The 26,747-nt window shown below is 38.5% G+C and overlaps 1 protein-coding gene across 4 annotated transcripts in view; it reads left to right on the top strand.

Moving 5' to 3' along the window:
* DPP10 (dipeptidyl peptidase like 10) overlaps nt 1–26,747 on the top strand; it is a 1,476,327-nt gene that overhangs the window by 786,457 nt on the left and 663,123 nt on the right. The window contains exon 1 of one of the 4 annotated variants that reach the window (XM_073241338.1): nt 9,403–10,338. The exons of 1 other annotated variant lie outside the window; for it this stretch is intronic. In XM_073241338.1, coding sequence (XP_073097439.1) covers nt 10,267–10,338 — 72 coding nt within the window. In that variant the 5' untranslated portion in view covers nt 9,403–10,266. Of the gene's footprint in view, nt 1–9,402; nt 10,339–10,469; nt 10,555–26,747 lie in introns of those variants that run through there. 2 more of the 4 variants (XM_037017060.2, XM_073241337.1) reach the window with 2 other exon arrangements.

Here is a 26,747-nt window from a genome sequence, read left to right as displayed (position 1 = left end):
GGAGATTTCCACTGCCCTACTCATGCCGCCATCTTGGCTCCTCTCTGTCGAGATCCTTTATTTTTATGTATTGTTAAAAATTATATGATGGCTTGAGCTATTAAAGTTCCTGGATCTGTTTACCCCTTTTCTGGATTTTCTCCTTCCTTCAGCTCTATTATCTCCATTCTGCTTGAATTTTATTCCATTTCTAGTAGTTTTTCCTTGGTATTGGGTACTGCATTGGAAAGAATCCCTCTCCTTGTCCCTAAGTACCATGGGGATGAATGATTGGACCCAGAAAGATGGCTGCTTACACAATGTGTTGCAGTATAGAAGAAGAACACTGATCTTAAGGAACCCAAATCTTTTATAAAGAGAAGTTAAGCATGCCTTCCCTTTGTTCCAGACAGAGATATTATCTTTATACACTGGGGAGAAAGCATGCCTGCCCTTTCTCTTGGAGGGGGAACAATATCTATTTTCTAACACTGTAAACAAGCTTGCCTTTTACTTCAGAGGGAGGTATTATTCTTTCCAGGATAATTGCTGTACAAGTATCTCTTAAAAGCTTTTCTAGAACAAAAGACTTTCTTGTTAGTAAGACATGCAGAAATATGAGAGACCAATGGAAAATCAGCCCCTAACAAGGCCCCATTCACTGACTATTGGAATGCCCAGAACCTCTCCTGGTTCTGTTGGGTGTTCTTAAAGTGATCCACTGTGCTTTCTAGTGAATATCCACTTACAATTTGGGAATTTTCGTCTTGAATATTTTCAGACTATCAGTGCTTCACTCTGCTTTCCCCTATGTAGACACCAAGGGCATTCAGGCTGTGTGTCTTTTTGCTATTTAGGGATGTTTAAGGTAACTTGCTATTTAGATTTGTTGTAAATGTACTTTTTGTTTTGATGTCTGGTGCTCTATGTAGCCTAAATCCATATGGCATCACCACATTTCATCTTCCCCAAATAACCCTGTCTTTTAAAGAAAGTATGCCTAGCCTGATGTTACTTTTCCTGAAGTCTTCAATTTGAACATCAACCTCACTGTGCCATAATATGGTTATACTCTGGGAGTATAACTTAGAGTTGCATAGGGATGTTTATCTCTCATCTCCTTCCCACACTAAATGATACCAAGTTGCTTTATTCCTTTAAGTGGGAAGTCCAATTTTTTTTCCCTTTCTATAAGGTTATATGTTTTCCCTTCTCATTATTTTTGTATCCCATTGCAATATAATGACTTAAGATATTTGGTCATTCATTTGGTCAGAAAATGTCTTCTGCATATATATTTGGTGTTCATCCACAGTTCCCGAAAACATTTCAGAGCCAAACAGATGAAATGGGTGTCTTGTTATTAATGAAGTTGACTTTTGGACCCTAGCCAAGGGTGGGAGCTGGTTTTCAGGAGGACCAGTCATGTAATTAGACGGCTGGAACTTTCAACCCCTCACATCCTGCATCTCTGGGGAGGAAAGAGGAGCTAGAGGTCACATCAATCAATGGCCAATAACTTAATCATGACTATATAATGAAGCCTCCATAAAAACTTGAGAGGACAGTGTTTTGATCCTTTTTTCTTTGGAGAGTTTCCACACTTGGGGAGCAAGAATGCTTCTGTGGTGGGCATCAGGCTCCATGAGGACGGAAGCTTCTTAGTTCAGAACACTAAACTGTGGATCTTTTCCTCTTGTTGTTCATATCCTTTAATAAACTGGTAAACATAATTAGGTGTTTCCCTCAGTTCTGTGAGCCACTCTAGCAGATTAGCTGAACCTTCAGAGGAGGTCACTGGAACCTCCAATCTGTAGCCTTTTATTCAGAACAGCAGACAGTAGCATAGGGCTTGGGCCTGGCATCTAAAGTGGGAGCTGGGGTGTTAGGGTCCAGGCTTCCGAGGCTTCTCCAGAGAACAAACTACACAGGCATAGAGATGTAAATTCAAGCAAAAGTCTTTATTCAGCCAGCTAGCTGGGGTCCAAGTCAGCCCGACGCAGCAGGTCTCAACAAGGACCCCGAGCACTCAGAGCCAAGGGTTTATATAGCATTTTCAAAGCACTTAACTCATAGTAATTTTCCATAACTATACATTATTCTTGCAAGACATACATCCTGGGGTTAAGCAAGGGCAGGGTAAGACTACTCCTCAGTGGTTAGGGAGGTTCTGCACGATAAGCTTGGTATGTAAGATTAACTGACCAAGGTTAGCTGACCAAGGGTCACAGCTGCCCACCACCTGGTGCTCATGATTAACTTGTTTTTCAAGGCCTTACCCAGGCCCAGGTTTTTTTGTATTTTTTTTTTCTCTTCTTCCTGAGTCACACCCTCAGAAAATGGTTTCTAGGTTTCTAAGATGGCTATGCTTATGCTAATTTACTAATCTTACTAATGCTTAGATTCTACATTTCCCCACTTTCCTTTGACCATTCCAATCATGGAAGGTTTGTTTCTTCCTGCTGTGTGAGTGAATGATACTGCGGTCTCAGCATTAGCACCTGAATAGCACTCACTCTTTCCCTAACAAAGGCTATTAGCCGGTTTAAGATACAGGGACCTAAAGTGAGAAGCAGTATAAAAATAAGCAAGGGCCCTGCCAGGGTGGATATCAGGGTTGTAAACCATGGGGATTTAGTAAACCAGGATTCAAATAGCCCTTGGCTGGCCTCTCGCTCTCTCTTCCTTTGACCTGGCCTCTCTCTAAGTTTAGACATTGAATCTCTTACTACTCCGGAATGGTCTGCTGTTAAGGTTTAGCTAAGTTTTATTAGTTCTTTTTCCTGACTCTTAATGCTCTCTGCACTCCGTTACAGGGGGATGGCAGTCTTGTAGGACTGAACCCTTAACTTGTGTAATGTGATGCTGTCTCTGGTATCAGAAATAGAGTGTCAGAATTGCTTGTTGTTGTATGTGTGTGGGAACCTACCTCCACCCCATGCTGGAGTTGGTCTCAGAACACTGAGAGACCCATCCAACGTCAATGCTTTTTACCCTCTTTGTGACATGTAGTCCAGAGATGAGTGAGTTAAAAAAAAACCCTTACTTTAAATAGAAGATTCTATTGGCCTTTTGATAATTTTTGGCATTATATTGGCAAGCTATAGGAATTTAAGTTATTTTAAGAAAAGAACACATCTTATTCAATTTCCACATTTCCTCATCATGTTATCCAATGTTCTCATCTTTTGAATTCAGAATAAGGTTTGTATATTGGAGGAAACAGAATAAATTAGAAGTGACATTGCCAATGCAGTGGTTATCTCCAAATTTATTTTTCCTTATGAGTTGTCAGCATTAGAGGCTCAAAATTTTACAATACATAGTATCTGATCAGTGGAAAAGTCCAAATTTATCCAGCTTTTTTGCTTAATGATTTGCAATCAAGTAATATCTGATATGCCCTTCCCCATATCCAGCATCAGTAGATCAGAGAAGTATCAAGATTATATAGTTTCTACTACACACAAAAAAGTGAAATATTCCAAGACAATAGAGAGAAAAGATATCTCCCCTAAATAATTCTGTTCAATAAATTTAAAAAAAGTTCATAGGGGACTGTGGCTGAACTTAATATTGAGGGGGTGAGAATAATTTTTTTTCAAAGTACATTTCCACCGAGACCTCCTCTACTTAGATCTCCTCCTACTTAGGAGACTGGTCTAGACACCTATCCACAATCCCGTGCATACATATAAACTGTGCCTCAGTCCCCACCCCCTAAGAATTTACAATTTAGGAGGAAAGATGTCACTTGTAACGATTAGAATGCCAAGCAAGTTAATACAGAAAAACAGCATACATTGTGTAGTGAGGTATACACTGCAAAAAGAAATTGATGAAGACAGTCTCTGTGAATTTGAGTTTGGAAGGGATGTACGAGGAGTTGTCTTAATAGATGAGGTGTATTTGAGAAGCTGGAAAAATGAGTGGATGGATTCCCCACAGGAAGGGGTTGGTACCACTAAAAAGAATTGCTCATACATTCTGCAAGGCTATTTTGATGTCCTACCAACTAAGATTAAAAACTCATACAAACACTATATTTTGTATTGCTGACTCAATGAAACAGCTAATTAAAAGGTATTTCTCTACCCATTGATTTATACAAACTGTGCTATTTGTTATAGATTCTCTCCACCTTCTTCATTGATGCTTCAGTCAATTGATAAGTGCAAAAATGATAAAGTATTACAGGAAAATGTAAGCTTGATGTTGATTGCAAATATCAACTATAAATCACCTAGAGAGAAATGAAGAAATTAAAATGTGAATGATGCTGTCTAAAATTATATGAATACATTGAATATAACCAAAGGCAGGAGCAATACTCTGGACCTAGGAATTCAGATACTTTATGATCCTTAAGTGAGCATTAATAAAAAACAAAGGACTAAATACATCCCAATGTCCCTGAGAGCTTAAGAATTCAATCTTTTAATTTCCTCCTCCTCTTCTCTTCCCACTCCTCCATAATTTCTTCTTCCTCTTTTTTCTCCTTCTTTGATCTGAATAAAGATTATTCACTTTAGTAAATTTTTAGATTTACAAGATAGTTATTGGCTGACTCAGTAATTCTCCCATACAGATTGTCTCCCAGAGAGATGACAGGTAAGTAGATGCATACAGGAAGTGACCCACATTAATAACAAGCAACCCATTTAGGCTAATAGCTTAAACAGAGTTAAACAGTGTTCAGGAATGAGAGTAATGAGAGATGTATGTTAATGTGCCTCATTTCAGTGGAGTTAGAATCCCAACATGTCCAGAAACTATATTTGCATAATCTACACATTGACACTGTGTGAGGAAAAGAGGAGCTGCAAATCCTAGGACTTGACTTCAGTTTTCTTTGGAGATGGTAAAAGAATAATTCCAAGTGTTAGAAAGTCACTTAGTGGAGAAAAAAGCCAGTGGCTCTTTATTGTCAGTGACACTCTGGAGCTGTTTCACCTAAATCTTATACTATCTCTTGTTTTCAAAAGGAAGATTCATGGGGGGAGTCTGAATCTAGTACTAAATCCTTGCAAATAAATTGAGCACAGTGAAATTATTACAGAAGATGGCAATTCTTCCTTCCCTCCAAAAACTAGATTTTCCTTTTCAATTCATGAAAGATTTCCCTAAATGGGAAATACACTTTGTGCTGTTCTGGAAATAATACAAAGAACAAAATCAGGTAACCATTATGAAGTCTGAGTGTAAGAGAGAGTCTCAGTAACAATGTACTTTCCAAGGACAAAGATAAAGAGGTTATTTTCAATCATTAGAAAATCTAGTCTTGGTTATGGAAATGAGAAATACCAAGTTCAGAGAAATTTATTCATCAAATGCAGACTCATCTGAAAAGAAGAAATGTTATGCCAATGTTTCTAAATTCTCTTCCACATCTGACAACCTTTCCGTCATTTGTAGACAGACTCTGATTTAGAAAAATTGATTTTATTTCTTAAGAAATGTAAAAGATCAGGAAAAAAAATGACCACTAAAATCAGTCAAAAAAGAAAGTCTTTTTTTGCTATGCTAAAATAACCAGTTCATTAGACTAATCTTAGAATTTAAATAGATAAACACAGACCCCTTGACAAGCATCTAGTGGGTAAAAATAATGATAACAAGTAAATCTCTCACACTCTCAAGTTGTTTTGCTATTATAATTCAGTTCTACATACCGACAGAAAACATTACCCGTGGAAAATCATATGCATTGCTTTCCTCTCTTAATACCCTTATATATGTCATAGAAGGGCTGTTGGGTTAAAGGAAGATGCAAGGTGTGTTAATAAAACAACCAAGGAGACTCTACAGCACGGATCTCAATGTGAATGAGCAGCCTGTCAATATCTTCAGGTCTCCAGTGAGTAATAAGAGTGACTCTCAGGATATTGTAACTTTGTCTGCTTCCACCAAAGATCATAATTGGGCTATGAATTTTTACAACAGGAAAGTCTCCCTGTCATAGAGACTGACAGAAAGTTTAGTTGAATTAATGCCAAAAGAATCTCAGAAAGGTATGAGTCATGTACATGGGCATTTAAATATGCAGTGCTCTCACTTCCTTTTATTTCTATTTGTTTTTACTTTTTAAAAAAATTTTTGTCATAGTTTATTGGTTAAAGCTTCTAAAATATAGCTAATGTTTAAGAATTGCTCTATATACTGGTCTTCTGCCCAATGACATGATATGCATTTTGGGGAATTCAAGAAGCCAGTTGAGGTCAGTTGAGGTGATTGATAAATCAAAAGCAAATGATAGCAGGAGATGTGAACTAAAGCTATTTCTTGATCTGTGAAAAGCTAATTGGGCACATTTCAGGCCAGGTCTCTGAAGGCACAGCTCATGAACTCTGTCTTCCTGATGCTGTGCTCATTAAGGACACTCAATAGATAACTGGCTAATGCTAGGGAAATCCCCATCAGGGTGGCCTTTACATGACACTGCAGATTGACCTCAGGAAGGAGAGAGAAGAGAAGAAAAAGGTAGGGAGAGATTCTAGGCAACTAGCTGCTTACAGAGTCCTATTGCCTTATCTAATTCATCTCGAACTGAAGAGTTTGTAAGGGGTACCCTGCTTTACAAAATCTCAAGGGACTTTTGTCTTTCTTTAACATACCAGAGTTTGGTCAGATCTTATTTGCTAGTGGTGGTTGGTAGAATAAATCAGGGATTTTTTGGTCCTGGGTCTACTATTTGATATGGAAGACTGAATATAGCACACATGACCTAAATATTTCTGGAACAGTCTATGTTTGCTACTTATGCTTAAACATTTTAATTATAATCACAAATGAATTTAATTATCAAAATCTCATAACCCATCCTCAATTATTCATGTTAATAATTCTAGGTAAGTTGAAATGCACTGCATTGACATCTCACTTTTAAAGAATCAAATATCAAGGAAGGAAAGACATTTGTAGATGTTCACAATGTTGTATGTGAGGAAATTTTTGAGTAACTTTGAAAACTCAAATCAATACATTGAGAAAGCAACACAGTGGGTTATGTCTACACGGGGATCTGAGTCCAGGATTTGAAGCAATAAAATTTTTCAGAAGAAAGTGGTGGGATCTAAATCCTTGAAATCTTCCTGAATATTATGGCCACATGTTGCCAAGTATAGGCATTTATACAGCCAAATAGAGGGACTTTTGCTAGGCAATCTCTCTAAGTCTTGTGCAATTATGACCTTCTGATTCCATTTCATGAAAACTAGGAAAACGTCCTTTAGTATTGTGTGTTACAAAATGTATAGTTTTCCATGAGTTAGCTCATCTAAGATATTATATGAGAAAAAGTACTCCAAAATATTCTGCAAATCTCTAAAAAACTCTTTAAAAAGATCTTTAATTTTCAGAAACAATATGATGTAAAGAAATGTTTAATTTTAATTTGCTGAATTTTATAAATATTAGCAAGACAAAAATTATTACTATACATTTACGTGTTACTAAAGAGCATGGGGAAGTTTGGTGGATATGAAGGATTCTTTGTGAAGTAATTAACTTATCTATTGAATTTTTTTGTATTTTTCTAAGCATTTAATTGACTCTTCAACTAAATTTTAAACATACTTAAGTAATTTAGGATTCAGATGATAGTCTTTTGATCCAAGAGCCCAATCTGTTGGTATCTAGTCTGGTACAGGTCCTCTTGTGTACACTGCACTAAGGTTATAGCTACTTGAGTAGTTTCAGAATTTTGTAGATGTTTGAGTGTCAATTAGTGTTTAATTTTTTTAATGATAATCTGTAATCAGGAGCCAAACAAAATTGAACTGCAGATATTCTGTCTTTGAATGTAAGGATTCCTTTATTTTTTTTCTTGGACATTAGAATTTTTTCTTCAAAAAGAAACGAAGTAGAAACTCCTACACTGTAATTTGAGCCCTTCACATTTCTAAAAACAGAATATTTAAGTTGATAAAATCAGTTTACATGTGATTAAGTTTTAATTAATGCCCTTAACTTAGATCCCAACATATAAAAAATTATACGCTTAGCTTAGACAAAACCAACTCAAAAGACAGACTCAGACTAAATCAAAGAAAATTCTTTTAAAAAAACATACACACATTATACATAAAACATAGAACTTATATCTTGATTTGTAACTTGTGGATTTTATACTGAATAGTGAAAATGGATACAAGTTGGACAGCTGAATTCAATCAAATAAGTAATCTTAAATAGGAAGAGAATATTTGTTCAATGTGGACAGAAATCTTTGCACATTAATTCCTCCTAGTCAAGTCAATTGTCCAAAATGGAAACACATTCCAAGGTTGAAATATACTAAAATAATTAACGGAAGAACAAAATATAAATATAGAAACATTTTTTTTTCTTTCTATAGAAACATTTTTTGAGTAATGTAGATTCCTTTCTCCCCCAAAAATTATATGTGAGGGAAAACCTAGACTGTCAGATTTGCTAGGTGAACTGCTTAGTAGCTATTTTACCCGTGTTTCTTTTTTAAAATTTGTTTTATACTTTTACAAGCAGCAAAATTATTCTTATCAAACGGTTATTTCTACTGAAATGGACTAACACACTATGAGGGGTTTGCTCACAGTATGAACTTGACTACCTATTTCTGAAAAGTAAGCCAATCCTATCATTCTAAAGAGAAAATCGTATTTTAATGTTCTAACCTAATCAAATCTGGTGATCATTGATTTATTAAAAAAAACATATTTTGAAGGCGCTATTGTTATCATTAATACTTAGGCCTAGTGACAATTCATGTTTTGGGAAATCAACCGTTTGGAGCCCAACTCCTACTGTATTTTACCATAGCCGCTCAATTAGTAAGGTCTATTTCAGGGACAGAATAACTTCCACCACGAAGAACGAGTCCTCAGCCAATAAAAACAAACTCCGGGCTACTTCCCCACCCCATCCATATTCTCCATCCCTTCTGCTGCAATCTCCTCACAATCTTTGTGCTGAGTCCAGTAATATCTGGATATTTAACTCCTCCTGCCTTTTTTCTAGTGAGCAATCTCTGACAAACAGGGCCTGAGACCTGGGGACTGCTTCTTGCTGGAATGTTTGGGGAGGTCCTTTCTAGGCCCTGAAAAAGCCACGTGCTAGTGCATCTGGATGAAACCGGTGGGCTTTGTCAATTACTTCTGAAGAGCAACTATGACTAATTGATTTGTACCTCTGCTCCAGGCTGAACTACCCAAGTTATAACCTAAAAGAACTGAAGGCAGGGATTTGGTAAATTTGGCTTGTCACTTAGGCTCTCTTTCCGGCAATCCTTCCAAGCCTTACAATTTATCTCGCACTTGATAGGTGCTCAATAAACAAACTTCTAAGGGGAGAGGGTTGTGTTGAGCAAAGAGAGAAGGCTGGAAAGGCACTTGAGTCCCGAGGGTTCTTCTACGTGTCCAGTAAAAAGAAAAAAAATGTCTGTGCCAGAATATTATCATTAGTTATTATTGCTTTTAATCAACCTTTAGGAGGTCAGTGGCTTTTAAACATGGCATCTAGCCGGAGAATCCAGGTTGGGGCTAAAGGCTGTCCATTGCCCCAACTCAGGAGGTGCGGAGACTTGGGTCATCCATCATCTGGGACAATCTCTTGGGAGCGGACAGGTGCTGGCGGCACCCGCGGGTCTTCGGGCGCCCAGGCCCCTGGACCCCTGCCTTCTCAGAGCCCTGGAGCATGCTCAGTGGCACCGCGGGAGCCAGCGAGGGCTCGGCGGGACGCACTCCGCTTGCCAGGTTTTCGCAGGAGTCCGCGGGGCGCAGGGTGAGAGGGGCCCCAGCGCCGGGCAGCCTCGGCCGCGCAGGTGGGGGGCTGTGCTCCCGCCCGCGTTGCGGTTGCTCGGGAGATGCCAGAGCGCGGCACCCGGAGGCCCCACCTGGCGCGCTGAGCCCCGGCGGCGGCGGGCGGGGGGCGCGGACTGCGGTAGAATGCGAGCGGGCTCCTCCGGCGCGGCGAGAGGTCGCTGGAGCGCCGTCAGGTGCCGCTCGCCCGCCGCTCGCCGCTCCGCTAACTTGCCAGTCAGGCGCGTGTGGTCTCCGAGGCTCTCCGACTTGGGGTGGCGGGGGCGGGGGGAGTGGGGACTTGGAGGGTCTGCCGGCGCCGGAGGAGGGAGCCTGCGGGGCAGCTCTGCCTCCCCTCCCTGGCGCTCCCTGCCCCCACCCCGCCGCCGCCGCCTTCCCTTCCGCCAATTCGGAGAACGTCGGGCGCCTGTGACATGCGTTCGCTGCCAAGTGACGGTACCCGAGTCTGAAGTGCCCGCGAGGGAGTGAGCGCCGAGGCGGGCCGCCGGGGATGACAGCCATGAAGCAGGAGCAGCAGCCGGCCCCGGGGGCCCGGGCGAGCCCCGCGCCGCCGGCGGACCAGGTGAGAGTCGCGACGCGGCCGGGCCCTCCTGCGGAGCGGGCGCCCCGGCCCCCCGCCCGCCCGCGCCCCCGCCTGCGCCGCCGCCCCCGCCCGCGGCTCGGCTCGCCTCGCCTCCGCTCCTCCATGGACTCGGCGGGAAGTTAGCGCCGCGGAGCGCGCTCGGCGCCGGGCGAGAGGATGCGCTCGGCGGAGAGCCGCGGGGAGGCGGGGAGAGAGGTAAAGGCTGGGGATGGCCCGGGAAGCCTTGGCGGGCGGGCCGCCGGCGGGGAGAGCCGGCCGGGGCCAAGGAACGGGGGCCTCTTGGCCCGTAAGAACGCGCTGGCGGTATTACTACGCTCCTGGAGGCGCCACGGGCTGGGTTCGAGCCCCGTCTTCCCGTAGCCGCGACGAGCGCTGGCCCCAGCTCCCCGAGGAGGCAAATGACCTTTAGGCCGGCAGAGTTTTCCCCTGCCCGTTTTCCTTTGAGGAGACCGGGACGGGGTCTAAGTGGGGGAAGAGGGTGCCCGCATCTGTGCTCTGTTGAGTGGAGCGGAGCTCGGGAGCAAAAAGGCATTCGTTATTATGGGGAGCTGGAAAGATACCGGCTTTAGTGATTTGTTGGGTCCAGATACGTGGTGTCTGCAGAGATGAGGTGCGCTGTGCTGGCCGAGGGTTATTCCTGCCCCTTTCCTGTCTTTCCGCACCAGCCACCCCCTTTCTGTTTCAGTCTTTAGGGGTTTGTAGCATAACCGTATGGTGGCTCTCCAACTCAGTTATCCCTGGATGGGGTGACTCGGGAGTTAGATGTCGCTTTTTCCCAAACTTGTGGGGGCACAGTGCCGGGGTGCCCTGGCCAGGACAAGGGAGGCTGTGATAAGCCGGCCTGAAGTGCTGTCACGTTTACATCAATCACAGGCGCCGAGCCGAGAGGGTGCACTTAGGTCAGCGGGTTAACTACGGAGCTGGGACCGAGTCGCCGAGGTGCCGGACGTGGGCCCTTTGCCCCGAATGCACTGGTGAAGGCCGCGCGACACGTTTTTGGCAGGCACTCCTAGCTTTTGCTAGAAGTGGGGTGAAGGGGAGCGGTAAGGGCACCGCTCTTCGCATATTCTATGCACAGTGGAGAGAGTGAAGGCGAGCTGTCGGAATCGCCCAGGAGTGGCAGTGAGGAGGAGGAGGCGCTGCTGCTTAGGGCTGGTGGTTTTACTATTCTGGTCTTGGTCATCTCTCTTGGCCTGTGGTCTCCCCCAGCCGCCTAGTTTCCCCCACATACATTTCACACAGGTGGTGAGGATTGTAAAATGGCTTAAATTTTCCCCTCCCTTTACTGGTGTGAATGTTGCAGTTTTTACAAAGCAATTGTTTTCTTAAACCATCCTCTTTGCTCCTTACCCTGAGATTAGTATGGGAGTATTAAAATATTTATAGTTCATTATATATCCCTTCTCCTTATAATCTCTTCTCCCTACTCCCTCCAACACATACCACAAGGTAGCAACCGGTTAGCAGATTATAAAAATAATTTCAGGAGAGGAACATGGATTTAACGTCCTCTTTCAGGCTGACAGCCCTTAAATTTCATTAACAAGCGGCTGAGCCTCTCTACTGCTCTTGGAATGATGCTACCTATAAGAACGATTAGTCAGGTGAGAGTCCCCATATGAAATCTTTGCTCACTAACCTGTGACACCATCTGGTTACTTGAGGTGCTGCATACAGTTTGGTGATGGTGGAGGTGGCGAGAAAGAAGCAGAGCAGAGTGCCCAGGAGCTGAGAATGTGTATGTAAACAGTGAACAAGCCCTATATGCACAGTAAAGCCTTTTGTCACGATTAATCTAGCACTTAAAATTCATATGAAGAGATGGATTCAAGCTTGCATCCGGTTTTCTTGTTAGCATTTGTTTTTGTTTATGGCCACTTCAAATATTTGGGGAGTGGCCATTTGCAGAACTCTTGTTTTAATCCAGTTTTTGAAAGTGGCCTTCTGAGCATTTACATGATTTTAAAATCAATGGTATGCATATTATACTTGAGTTAAAATGAAAGAGACTGTTTTGCAAGGGGAAGGAAAGTGAGACTGAAATAAATGTACATGACAGCATCCTATTGAGGGTTTTCCAAGCACTCCCAGAAAATACCTATATCTACTATATTCTTTGTCTAAAACTTGACATATGAAATGATGGCCAGATAATGTGGATGATTATTGTGAATGCTTAAAGTACTTGTTTTAAGATTACTAAATTTTCATTACCAATATAATCATTGTGGTCTAATTCTGCGATTGTCACACAACTCTCTTGTGGTATTAATATACCATCTCCATATAGATGATGATTGTTCTGGTTTCTATGATATTTCAGAAAAAAAATTTAAGTAGAAATGTAGCTCTATGAAGTGCTACTTTATAGTTAAATAAGAAGCATGTCTAGCTGACCACCCACTCTGTATTGATTTTGAGTTATAAGTATTTGAACGTTCCTAGAAAGCTCTTTAATTTTCCATGGTAGATATTTTTATGAAACCTCAAAAACTCCTTTTCCTGAGCCCATCAAGCACCTATTTCCATTTAACAGCACAGTGGAAGACCATAGTCTTTCCACTGGGTGAAACGGTTCAAAACCTTATGTTTTGTTTGTTCTTACGGTCCTTTAGAGAGCTTGACCTCCCTGTAGCATCTCTCTGTCACTGTACTCTAGCAATGGGTGCCATGACCAGCAGCACCCCTTCCCCAGGGAGAAACAGCAACAAGAATGGCAGGGACTGTATACTTTTATTAATATTCTGAATTATTGGGAATTTTTTTTATCTTTGTAATCTTTCCTTTAAAGCTTCACTGATTAAATAAGGGTTTACAACAGTTATTTTTGTTGTTTTCATAATACTTCACATTTACAAAATGTCTAAAAATAAATGCTTTGATATGGGTAGACAATTATTCTCACTTTACATGATCAATATTCCATTTTACATTAAGGGTTGCAAGATCTTGAGTGACTAGTTGTAATTTATTATTATTATTAAAAAATACAAACACTTCCTGCTTGCTTGTGTGCAGAGGACTGTTCTCTGGGCTGATGAGGTAATGCTTATTAAATGTATTTTTTTTTCTATTTGCTGCTCAAAGCAATTTTGAGAGGTAGGTCCTGTTTTTAGTCCCATTTTAGAGATGAGAATACAGAAGACTAGAGACACTGAGCAACTCGATCAAGTTTGTATATAAAGCAATTTGATCAAGTTTGTATATAAAGTGGTGATGAGATTTAGCCCTAGTTTATTATATTTAAGCTAAAATAAACTCATTTAAGTTTAAAGCCTCTGCCTTCTAACCTCTACACAGTTACAGCTCAACACATTCTTATTAGCACAATGCAAAATAATCACAAATATTCTGTGTGAGTATATAAAGTTACTTCGAATGTAACAGATGAATTTGTTTAAAACTTCAACTATAATGTACATAATAATAGGTCTTGAAATTTTAAAGTTAACTTAATATTTCTTATTTTGATCTAAATAACGTAAAAGTAACCAAATAGATCCTGATAAGTACATAAGAACTTACAAAAAAAGTCTGTACCATTTGCCCTTGGTAATAATGATACTTCCAAGGTTTCTTAAACGAGTACATTTTTACTCAGATCTGGTTTAGAATTTGTTCACATTTCCACCAGGTGGCACCCTTCTGCTGACCTCAATGAGTAAAAGATATTCCTAAAATATTTGATGGTCCTCTCAGCTCTAAAAAAACAAACCAAAACAAACCCACAACAAAAAATGATAAAAAAAAAGAAAAAATTACAACCCTATTTTCTGAGGTATGATACATAGTGTATTTTTTAAAGTAACTGTTTGGTTGCAAAGACAGCATTAGTTATGTCTTTTTCTTTAGAAAACTCATTCTGGTAGGCAACCAATCTCTTACAGTTTAACATGTAGCAGCCTCTTGATGAAATTATTCATCATCAAAATATGATTAAATATGCAATGTATAAAATGCCTTTTGTAAAATATCAATTGTACTTTTGACCTTTAGTTAATATTAATGTAAAATGTTTTCATACAGAAATTATGATTCAGTATTTTTATATTTCAAATTTGGTCTAGCAAACCTGATTAAAATTTTCAAATATATGCTTAATGAAAACTTACAAAAGAGATATCCTTCCATGTTTTCCTGACTAATGCACAAACTTGTCATAATTAATCTATAAAGGTTGTTTTTAACATAGTACATTGAAAACAACTTTTAGAAATCATGTTGAAAAATTTATTTAAGATTTATTGCTTTTCTTCTAAGCATTCAACATAGAATGTACAGTATCTAACTGGTGAGAGAGTTCTATATGATTTACATACAGGTGTTAAGTAGAAGTCTTTGATTAGGAGATATTATACATTTCTTGCTATCCCCTAATTTCCTAATACATATATATATTTTATGTATCTTATTTCACATATATATGACATTTTATCTATTGAGTTTAGAACATATCACAAAACATCCATTGCTTAAAAGCTGCTAATCTCTCTGTTTATTTCAGGGACTGAGTGAATTGCACACTTAAGAAAGATTAAAGTATATAAAAAGTTAAAGAAAATTGTATTATTAAATATTAATGCTGCGTTATCTTACAAAGTACATTACATTGGAAACAAAATACTGAGAACAGATTTCCCCCAGAGTAAAAATAAAGCTATTTCAAAATTTTGGTTCCTTGAATCATTTATGCTTACATAACATTTTAAGCTTTAGTACTTACAGGCATAGTTTTAATTTATTTACAGCCTCATGTAGCATAAACAGCACTAGTGCAACTAGGACTGTGAGCTTTTGTGCAACCACAAATATTTATTGACTGTTATCTATTGGTTATTCACTGGAAACCACAAATTCAAGTTCATAGTTTAGGTCCACCAGTCATCACTGTGTTTTCTTGGGCATAGTAACTCATTTTCTGGGTTTCTCTGAAAATAGAAGTGACTATAGATCCTTTACATGCTTATTGTAAGAATTAAATAATACATAAAAGCTTTTTTTAAATTGAAGTATGTTTGATATATAATCTTACACTGATTTCAAGCATACAACACAATGGTTGAACAGTTACCCACATTACTAAATCCTCACTCCAACTGGTACAGTTACTATCTGTCAACATAGGAAAATGTTACAGAATCATTGTTCGTCCTCTCCTGTAAAAGCTTTTGAATAATGCCTCTTTCATACATACAAAGTGCTCTCATTAAATTGTCTGGGAACAGGAGCCTAGAGAAAAGAAAAAAACTTAGAGGATCACTGAGAATCTTAGAAGATCACCTACAACTGGTATATTATTTTAACATTTTACAGAATATTGCTTTGCTCAGTACATATGACTTTGCACATGCATATCCATATTATATTACATAACAGATTATTTGGTTTGGACATCAGGTCTGATCTGATAGACATGCAGTCTTTGAAATACGCTATTACACCTCTATTTCCATTCAATCAAAACTCACTTCTCTACTGCTCTTCTCTGTAAGGGGCCAGGCTGGACACAGGCTAATTCTCACCAGCAGGTGAATGAGCTGCTGACTGTTGCATGCCATTTTCTGTAATGCACTCCACAAGGTAGCAAGATGGAGAAGAAAATGAAATAAAGAAGAAAAGAGAGGTGTACTTTCATAAAAATATCTCAGGATATGAGATTTCAATCAGTGTGGCAGGAGAATATGCATAACAGTGGAGCCCCAGGCCCTCAGGGTGGGTGTGCCTGCTGTCCCTGGAGGTGGGAATGGGTGATCCAGTGTGGGGCTCAGCATAATTCAAAAGACTTTTTCACACAGATTTTTCTACAGCTACTCCTATGCAGCATTTAAATACATCCTTTCTTCATATTCAAACTATTAAAATTGCCTCCATGTATTTTCCTACTCGATGGGTGACTTTATGTGTATCCTAATCAAGTTCATGTATTACTGAAACCTTGTGCAGTAGTGCTCCTTATCCGTGGTTCTGCTTTCCACAGTTTCAGTTACCCCCTGTAAACTGTGGTCTGGAAGCAGACTAACCTCCTAACATACGGTCACAAGGTCAGTAGCACCTAGTGCTATGTATGTAACAATGCCTGTGTCGTTCACCTCACTCCATCTACTCACATAGACATTTTATCATCTCATGTCTCCACATAAGAAGGAGGAGTACAGTACAATAGGGCATATATATAGAGAGAGACCACATTCATATAACTTTTATTACAGTATATTATTATAGTTCTGCTTTATTATTATTGCTGTTAAATCTCTTACTGAGCCTAGTTTACAAATTAAAATTTATAGGTATGTATGTATAGGAAAAGACATAGTATATGTAGGGTTTGGTACCATCTGGGGTTTCACGCATCCACTAGGGGGTCTTGGGACGAATCCCCTGTGGACAAGGAGTGGGGGCATATACCAAGACATACATCAATCAGGAAGGTTTGGAGCTTTTCCCATCTGAAGACCTTTAAAAGGTCCATAAAAGAGCAGACAAATAATACAGAGAATGTAAACTTCTTCATAAACATGTGCCCCTGTGTAAAGTTAACAATGTGCTGCCCTAGTGTATGTATTCTGCCCCACTCTGAGAAGTCATAGTGCTCAGTATTGATTATTCCCAGCACATTGTTGTTTTAAAGTTTGTCTTGACCTTATCCACAAGCTTTTTGACAATAACCAATCTCTGCTTGCTTTTCCCCGTGTAGATAGCATTGTTCTACAAGGCTTTTAAACTGTACACTTAACCACCCACCCTCCCTGGTAGGCATTCTTCTCATTGATTATCTATCAATTAAAGGAATGCTTGTCATTTCCAGGTTGGAAGAGAAAGCTGGGAAGTAGATTCAGTGGGGAGGATAGTCAGTGAAGAGAGAGCTCTTCTGTTACAGATACATTTTTGTTAAGTTGTCCTGCATCCTCAGAGCTTTAGACATATCTGTATGTTGTGGTAAATGTAACGCCCACTGCCAGGGCAACTACAGAAAACTTGCTTCTATCCCAAACTGATAAAACAAGTATTTTATTTCAAACTGTTCTGTTTAGTAATTGACGTTGACAGTATTCTTTGTAATATCTTCTACCTAATAAAAAGTGATTTTCATTTTCTTTTCAAGTTTGTCATGCTGTAGCTTATTTGAAAAATGACAAAACATTAATAATTTTTTAAACTAACTTTCATATTATATACTTATTCCATAAACCAGGAAGTATATCCTACCATATTTTTAGAATTGCCAAATGATATTCAGATTTATTAATTATTTTGTGGAGAGGCAATTTGATGTAGGGCTTAGAACAAACATTATAGATTGAATTCTTCTACCATTTACTATGCAATCTCCAGTACACTATTAAACACCTCTGAAACCATTCCTTCATCTTTAAAGGAAGAGGAGGGTGAAAGTGTTGTAAGGATTAGGGGCAGTCTATGTGAATGGGCTTGCATAACATCTGGCCCAAGGTAGAACTTCGAATTTGATTGTTATTGCTATTATGCTTCTAGATCATCTGAAAAGGTTATTTCACTTTTTGTAAGGGTGATTTTGCATGCATGTTAATGAAAATGCAGAATATGTGTGTGTGTGTGTGTGTGTGTGTATGTATACATGTACTTAAGATCGAAATATACTGCATATTTTATAGTTAGATTATTATAGGACATTAGGTAAAAATCAGTTCATAACAGGAAGATTGATTGCTATCATTTTTAGATGATAACCTGTTTGCCCAAAAACGTATCTTCGAAGCGTTTGTGGTTTAATATTCTCTCCAAAAATTTGGTTTCACTTGACTGACTTAGAAATTCTTTACATGTAAGAGCTGATGATATGTTGAGTGAAATTTAAGAAAAGTTGGTTGAGTACATAATCAAAACTGACTTTGACATGTGGGAGAGCCAAGTCAAGCAGTATATTCTTCAGCCAAGCTGTATATTATCTGACTTTAATATTACTGTAATTTATCATACCTATCGATTTTCTCAAGTCAATGCAAAAACCTATGTATAAGGTTACAAGATAGCAAATGAAGAAAAGTGAGGAAAAAAAGCCATTTTTATTGCCCTTGTCTCCACCCCTTTTTGAGATCTAAATGAATTGATTTCTTATTTCATCTAAAAATCTCTGCTCTGAAAACATAAATATGACAAATCTGAATAACATAACTGAGACCTTGAATGGCAGGCACTCCTGTGATTTATTTTCAAATAACAGACCAGAGAGACCAGTTGAAGTTGCATTAATAAGGCTTGTGAAGGGTATAAGTAAGCCTTTCCTGTTACTGGTACATGGGTTTACTTTGGCAAGAGGAATCAAATAAGTGAAAACTCAGATACTCATGCTTCCATTAACCACATGTCACCTCCAGGAAAGGTTTTTGAGAAGCTGTCCTGGTTGGTGAATCTAATGTCTTTGTTTTCAAATCAAGAGACAGATAATGGAGAGGTGAAGTGGCTTATCTCAAGTCACAGAATTGGTTAGAATCAAAAGCAGTGATTCCGGGTCTCTTCACTTATGGCTGTTTTCTGTGTGTTTGTGCTGCCAGATTCAGTGGTTGGTGCAGAGCTTTTGATGGCCTATTGGTGGCACATCTGCCTTTCTTAGCAATTGCAACAGAATAGCCTTTTCTTTTTTTAAATTTTATGTTCTTAAAAGCTTTGAATCTGTAGGCAAAACTCACTTGATACTCCTTGGCTTCTCCTCTGTGATGTATTGCTAGTACGACAGTGGACCTTACACTTTTGGTGCCTGGACACAAAACTTCACAGAACTACACATGCATGTCCTCCAACTTGCATGGCGAGAAGTCACCCCAGTGCCATAAATCCATTCTGAAAGGAAACTGAGATCCAATTTTTCTAGGAAATGACAGCACCTCTCACCATACATGCAGACACTGGCATTCATAAGCCTCTTATGTTCCCCTCAACATGAATGAGCACCCATTGCACTCTGCACTCAGCATTTGAAATTGCAGTTCAATAGCGAATGGACTAGTGATTGGATGAATCCATCCTTAAGAAAGGAGGGATGTATTTAGGGACTCTGAAAAGCATTCAGGTGAATTTTAGAGCTTTCTTGGAAATAGAAACAACAGGCTCTGATTCACTGGATCTCTTAGAAGGTAATTGACGGTGCCTGCCGTCGAAGTCGAACAGTATGAAGGGGAGGCGTGGAGCTGAATATATGTATAACTCACTCTGAGGGGATGCCCCACGTTGGGCGCCAGATGTAATGTGCCACTCATCTTCTTTGGGTGAAATGAGAGAACAAAAAACACAGGCAACACAGACAGACAGACAATGGCTGCAGCCCCAATGTGGCGCGCCACCTTTATTTTTATACTGCCTTTCTCGGACCTCAGCCAATCTTTCCCATCTCAGGGGGGACGGGCCAGAGCACCTTGTTGATTTTCTTAGAAGCTTCCTGGTAAGCAGGGGCAGTGTTTTCACACATCCTCAAGATCTCCCTATTTTCAGAGTGAGGAGTCTTGACTCATCTTTGAGGACAAGATATGTCTTTGTGGGCAGATAACTTCCAAGGACTGCACGGGTTGTTCTCAAGCTTGTGCTTTCCCATGCTACATTCAGACATGGGGGAAGGTCAAAGGCCGTCCCCAACAGGTAATGTTGTTTCTAGAAGCTGTCATAGTTTTATCAGAGTACCAAGTTCCAGTATCAAACCTGAGAAACTTTCGTATGCTAAATAAATAAGAAGAATTTTTGAGTGACACAGAGTTCTTTTTAGTGGAAAGAATGAGGGCTTTCTATTCATTTAATTTCAGTTTAAACTCTGCTTACTAAGTTGAGCAAGTTACCAAGTCTCTCTCTGATTATAACACTTCATCTGGAAATGGGCTTATGCTTACCTTGCAGAACTTTTCTGAAGATTATCAGTGAAATGGTTAATTATCCAATGGGTGTAGAGAAATAATGGCACTCATCTTTTATTCTTATTAATCTATGGTGGGTTGCTGTATCAGAGAGAAAGAAATGATTAGAAATCAGATTACACTGGGTGGATACTCAGGTTTCCAGATTTTGGAAATACCAGCTTTAAATCTCCTTTTTCTGTTCCTTTGATTAAACTTCAAGCACCTTTAATGCTAAACTCCTATTTTTGTTTATATGGAGATTAAATGGAATCATCCTAGCTCTAAAGCAAACATGGATTAGAGATTGGTCAGGAAAATATATGGCATCCGTTTTTATATTTTTCTAAGTGCAGGAAAATCAACAATATTTGTATTTTTAAGATGGATAACTGAATATGCATTTGCTCTTCCTGAGGTTTTTCTTTTCTTTGCTTATTCCATCTCTTTCTTGTAATACATTCTACATTTGGAGTGCTGCTTCATTTCTACTTAGAACTACAGTCCTTGAGCTGTAACGGCAAATCCAACAAAACTAATATAGAATCACAGATGGTGCAAATATTTGAAAATAGGTAAATACAATCTAGGATTAGCTGCTTGGGCTCAGAAATGTCAGCTTTGTATCGCTTATTGGTTACACAAGGCAATTTTAGTTTAGGGAAAACTGAGGACAGAAGCATCATGATATAATATTTCTGGTCTGGAGCTGTGCAACATAACAAGCCCATAATTGTTATGTAAATGCCAAAATGAGTCACTCTGTAAGAAGAAAAGGTGTTTCAGAGAGGTCACAATGTACCAAGAGGTTATGCAGGGGATCAAAATTAAGTAGATATCATAACATGGAACTGCTGTACAGTACCATCTGCTGACTTCCATTTAAAGCCTTTTTTTAAAGGAGAACATATTCATTCTTATGGGTATGCTGTGGGTAGGCATATAGTAAATGACCGGAGCATGGGAACTGGCAGTCAAGTTGCCAGCATAAAATCTGTAGATAGTGGTTATTAGTAATATGTACTGTGTGTCCCTATTTCTAATTTTGAGAGTTTTAAACAATATAATCTAATTTTCTTTCAGTTTTGGCCCTTTAACAAATGCAATTCTTTCAAAAAGATCTTAGAATCAATTAAGTCACCTGGTTTACTGATAAGACAACTGAGAATGATAAAGGCTGATTTATTCAGGGTCATACCAGTGATGGATTTGGTAGGTTAGAAACCAGAGTTCCTTGCTTCTAGGTTGGGAGTTGGTAGAAGGAGAATCACTAAGTCATTGGGATCATAGAAAAAAATCATTTTTGGTTGTCTGTATTGATGTTAGATGAAGAAAAAATAGATGATAATCAAGATAAGATTCTAGCTGGTTTAATAAGATTAAATCTGTTGTATAGATGCTAAATGGAGGCATCGAGGAGCAGGTGGTCACATGTACAATGGTTGGGTGAAGTCTAAATTTTCTGCAGTTTCTCATTTCTCAGATGAAGTGCCAGAGAATAGGAAGACCTGCTGCAGAGCATATATGAAGGTCTGTAAAACAGTATTGATTGCTATCAAAGCATACCTTTACAAGTAAAAAATCTTGGCTCTCATATATATATGTAGCGAATATATGTCAACAACTGAACTAATTAATGAAGGAACCACCAAGATGGCAAAGTAGGCTCAAAGAGCATTTGAAGAAGAGAGTTGGGTAATCAGAAAAGGAATGACATACAAACTTTGCAAAATTAGATACAAAACTGATTGATAACCCGTAGGGTATTTAAGCCATACCATTTATGGTTATCTTTTAGAACACCAGAATTGTTTTGCAACTTATCTATCTTCTACAATTAACATCTAATTTTACAAATTCTAGATCTGTGTTAAAAGGCAACAGTAAGTCTAAGAAATGTGCATCCTCCTAAAATTGTGTAATCCTCATGTGGGCTGATTAAACAGTGCCCCAATCTGACATTGAAAAGGTGGACATACAGTCATACTTGTTTTATTTCCAAGTTCTTAAAAAGTTCCTTAACATCCCCAACCTCACAAGAATGTTACAGTCTGGGCTACACTTGATGCTGCAGCCAACTTTTTAGGCAGTTTTATCACAGCTTTCTACAAGCCCTGTGGAGCTTCGAGTGTCAGGTCTAATTCACCAGCAAGGAGGTCCTGGAATGCAGCCAGTCAGACAACACTGCTTGTCAGGTTCATCCTGGCAAATTGGTGCAGGTGTTTTTGATCGGTGGAAGAGAACAATTGGGTAATTTCAAGTAGCTCTTTGTAGAAAATATAAAGTGGAATAATTGCACACAAGGAGATGAAAAACCGTTTTTGAGTATTTAGCAAAATGAGGTTCAGCTCATGTTAAGGGCAGCTTTCAGAGGTGCCCTTAGGAGAAAGATACCTTAGCCACCCACACAGTCTGATTTAAGACATATCATCATCAGTTTTCCTTCCTTCGTCACTCACTTTTCTTGACTGCCAATCAAGAAATAGCTCTTCTCATCCATCTGTGTGTATCTGGAATTCTGCCACCACTTCCTTTGAGGCAGAGCAGGGGGTAGTAATGATTTTTGTCTGCCTTGGATTTGCTTATCTTTCCATGATTGCTCGGCATGCCCTGTCTTGAGAACTGATGTTTGGGGAGCCAGAGAAAATGAGGGCCTTATGAATGTGATGGAGTCGGGGCAGGAGGAAATAAACATAGAAATGGGAATCTCAAGAGAGAACCACAGCCTGTACATGGGGTGAGCTGCTTCCCTTTAACTGGCCCTCAGCTTTAAAATCTGGGTTTAAAAAAAGATAAATTTAGGTGTGTATTTGTGTTTTGTGTGCAAGGGGGTTTGATGAATAATTTGGTGTTTAAACAGTCTTATTGGATTATTGAAATTTATTTTCCTGAAGTATCTTTTACTTCCTACAGAAATCTATCCTACCAAAGAATAAAAAATGCTGTCTAGGTAAGCATTGCCCAATAGTACATTCCGTAATGGTAAAAAGGGCATATATGTGTGCTTTTCAGTATGGCAGCTACCAGCCAATGTGATTACTGAACACTTGAATTGCAGCTAGTGTCACTGAGGGACTGATTTTCAATTTTATTTAATTTTAATAAATTTAAACTTAAATAGCCATATGTGACAAATAGCTGCTGTATTAGTTATTTTTAGATCTGTGTTTTTCAAACTTGAACATGCATATGAATCTCTTAGAGATATTCTTATAAAACAGATTATACCTAGTAAATATGGAATGGGATCCAAGATCTGCATTTATAACATGATGCCTAGTCTGTGTACCACACTGTAAGTAGGGCTTTATTTCTCAGCAGCATGGATTCTTGAATTCTAATTTATGGCTTTGCTCAGGCTTATGCTTGTCCTGGAAGATAGGTCTGATAGGCCTGTAGCAGAATTACAAAGTACGACTAGAATTATAAAAGGAAAATACTTTTATTGACAAAATAATTGGCGTTTTTATTATCATTGACAGTAACTAAAATTTTGAATGATGCTATTTATATATATCATGCAATACTCATATAGTTCTCTGCCCTAACACTATGTAATAGAGTTTTATTCCAGTTTTGCAAATGAGAATCAGGTTTGGAAGAGGTTAAGAGATTCCCAAGATAGTGCAGCTGTAACTGGAGAAGTTGCTTTTGGTTACATATGATCATACATATCATAATATCCATCAGTTGCTTTTCTTTATTAAAATGAGGCCATGATTTTCCTCATGTGGTTGATCAGCTAATCATATTTGATTCTCTTACACAGATAATAGTTGTCTTACTAGTAGCTGTGGTTACAATCCTTTTTAGAACTGCAAGTTAATGCTGTTGCTCCTTTCTTAGATGAAACTGAGGGACAAACAGATAAAGTAATTTGACTAGGGCCACTTCTAAGTGGCAGAACCAGTGTTGGAACACTGACTGTCTGCTGATCGGTTCCATACTCTTGTCTGTTCTATAGACAATTTGGTGGTAGGTTAGTGAACACCTACTGTGTATCAGGCAATGTGCTGACAGCACAGTTCCTGTCTTCTGGATATTCAATGGCAAATGTAGTTTACTTTGAAAATTTTAGCCATTCATAATTCCATGTTTATCCAGTGTACTTTAAAACAGAAAAGTGACTCTTCCATCTCCAGAATGTACAACTCAGTTTGTGTGATCTATGAAGCCAACTTTTAAATTATGCATAGTTATTTTAGTATCTTATACATGTAAGTATTTTTTGTCTACTTTTTTATTAGTGAAAAAGTAATGAGAACTGTAGGATGTGTTGTGTGTGTGTTTGTGTGTGTATAAACTTCGGAATTTAGAAAAGCTTAAAATTGTCTTCCTTGTCTGTCACAATAACCTTGAGCAAAAAATTGGCTTCTTCATTTTAGTGAATGAAAAGGTGAATGCTTTGGCCCTGTTTATTCAGTAACCTAAGTGTCAGATCTAAGCCTGATTTTTCAGTTCTCTGTCATTTTGTTTACTTGAATGACAAATGTTAACTGAGTCTGTTTTTTTTACTTCCTGATTTTAAAAAAAACATACACTCTTCTTCATTATTTCTGAACAACATATTAACATAGTTCAGACATCAAATATCATACAAATATATGCAGTGGAATCTCTCCTTCCTACATTTGTTAAACTATTCAGTCCCTCCTTCCATCATTCACTTAATAGGTCACCACCATTATTATCTTCATTTTTTCCTTTTATTTGTTCCAGAGAAATTTTTGAAGACTGAAGCTAATCAAACTCTTTCTTCACTCTTTTTATATAAATGTTAGCATACACATTTATTTTAACGTGTGTAGTATATTTGGTTTATTATTTTGCTTAAAATCTGGACATTATCAAATAGATCCTCTAACAGTTGTTTTATTTACCACATTTTCCTCTTTGTTCATAATGAATTAGATTTCTGTATGTCATAAACTGATACCCAGTCTTGAACATGTGTGTGCAGGTGCATTTGTGAGCACAGAGAAGATAGGCACCATGCTTTTAGCACATTGCCTGACACACAGTAGATACTCACTAAACACCTGAAAAACTGTCTAGTGGAGCACATAAGAGTGTGAATTCTGAATGCAGATAGCCATGGCTCAAAATCTGGTTCCGCTACTCAGAAGTCATGTGGTCCTACTCAGATTGCTTTATTACCACTCTCCTCCTCGGTTGCCTCATTTGTAAAATAGGCAGGACATTATTAACTGCACATAGTTCTAAAGAGGATTATTACATTAAGTACTAGTCTCATTGTTACTACTGTTATCTGTGGAAGAGAATCAAATATAATTTATTGATCATCCACATGTAGCAAATCATTTAATATCAATTTAAATCATTTAATATCATTTAAATATTTAACAAATCGTTTAACCTCAGTTTTATAAAGGAAAGCAATTAATGGTTATTATGATATGGGTGAATATATGTGACCAAAATATATTTTTTCCATTTATCAGCTGTGCCACTTTGGGAATCTCTTTACCTCTCTGAACCTCAGCTTATCTTTTGCAGAACTGGAATAAAAATATTCAATTTGTTGGCATTCACTTTACTGCTGTCCCTCTATGTATATGTATGTCTTATCTATTCTCATCTATATAACACTGTTTCTATGTATTGAGATTCTTTTAACATATTGACAAGAGTATAGCTTCTCCCCATGCCAAGCATTCAACTCAGGAATTAAGTGCCAACATATACATATTCTAAAGATTTGTAGATAACTGGTAATCATTTCCCATGAATAGATAAAACTTTATTGTCATATTATTAAAGACAGTTCTGTACCCTATGAATTACTCATTTTAAGGAAATGAGACAGTATTTAGAAATTTTAATACAGAATTTAAAAGGTTCCCTGTATTTTCAGTAAAAATAAGGAAAATTTTCCATTACTAGATGAATGGATGTTTCTGTGAAGCCTGAAGTCTGCTAATGAACAGGACCCAGCATTGGGAAATAGTGTTTTCTGTGATTTTATGAAGAAGTATAGAAACTTTCAATACATGATGAGGAATATGGGTTGTGCTCATCTTTTCTTATATGTTGTGGCTTACCTGATTTGGGAAATGAGGGCTACTTTTTAAGGAGGAAACTATACCTCACTTACATTTCTTATTTATTCTAAAAAGGCAGTGGTTGCTGTCAGTCACAGTTACTCTCTTAGTGAAGAAGGAGGAGAATCATAAGAGTTGGGAGGGAAGAAAGACCTTCCTTTCTTGACCTTTGCAGAATCTTTTTTTATTTGCAAAGGAAAATTACTTCAACAAATTATAAATTCATGAATTTTTATGTCTTACCACTTCATGTAATGAAGAAGCTGAGGATTATTTTAAACTGAGAAAATTCATTTGGTCAAAATATTCCCCTCTATTCCACCAAGTAGTATTGAAAATTATTAACAAACATACGTAGAAGAAAGACGGCAGTGATGAAATATTTTATTAATCCATTAATGATGACCAGGTCTTCCAAGACTCCAGCCACTTTTACAAGAGTAATTTTTAGCTAAATTGTTCTTAACAG

The sequence above is a fragment of the Manis javanica genome, chromosome 7, assembly GCF_040802235.1.
Source record: "Manis javanica isolate MJ-LG chromosome 7, MJ_LKY, whole genome shotgun sequence".
Classification (NCBI taxonomy): Eukaryota; Metazoa; Chordata; class Mammalia; order Pholidota; family Manidae; genus Manis; species Manis javanica.
This window is presented reverse-complemented; position numbering and strand designations above follow the sequence as displayed.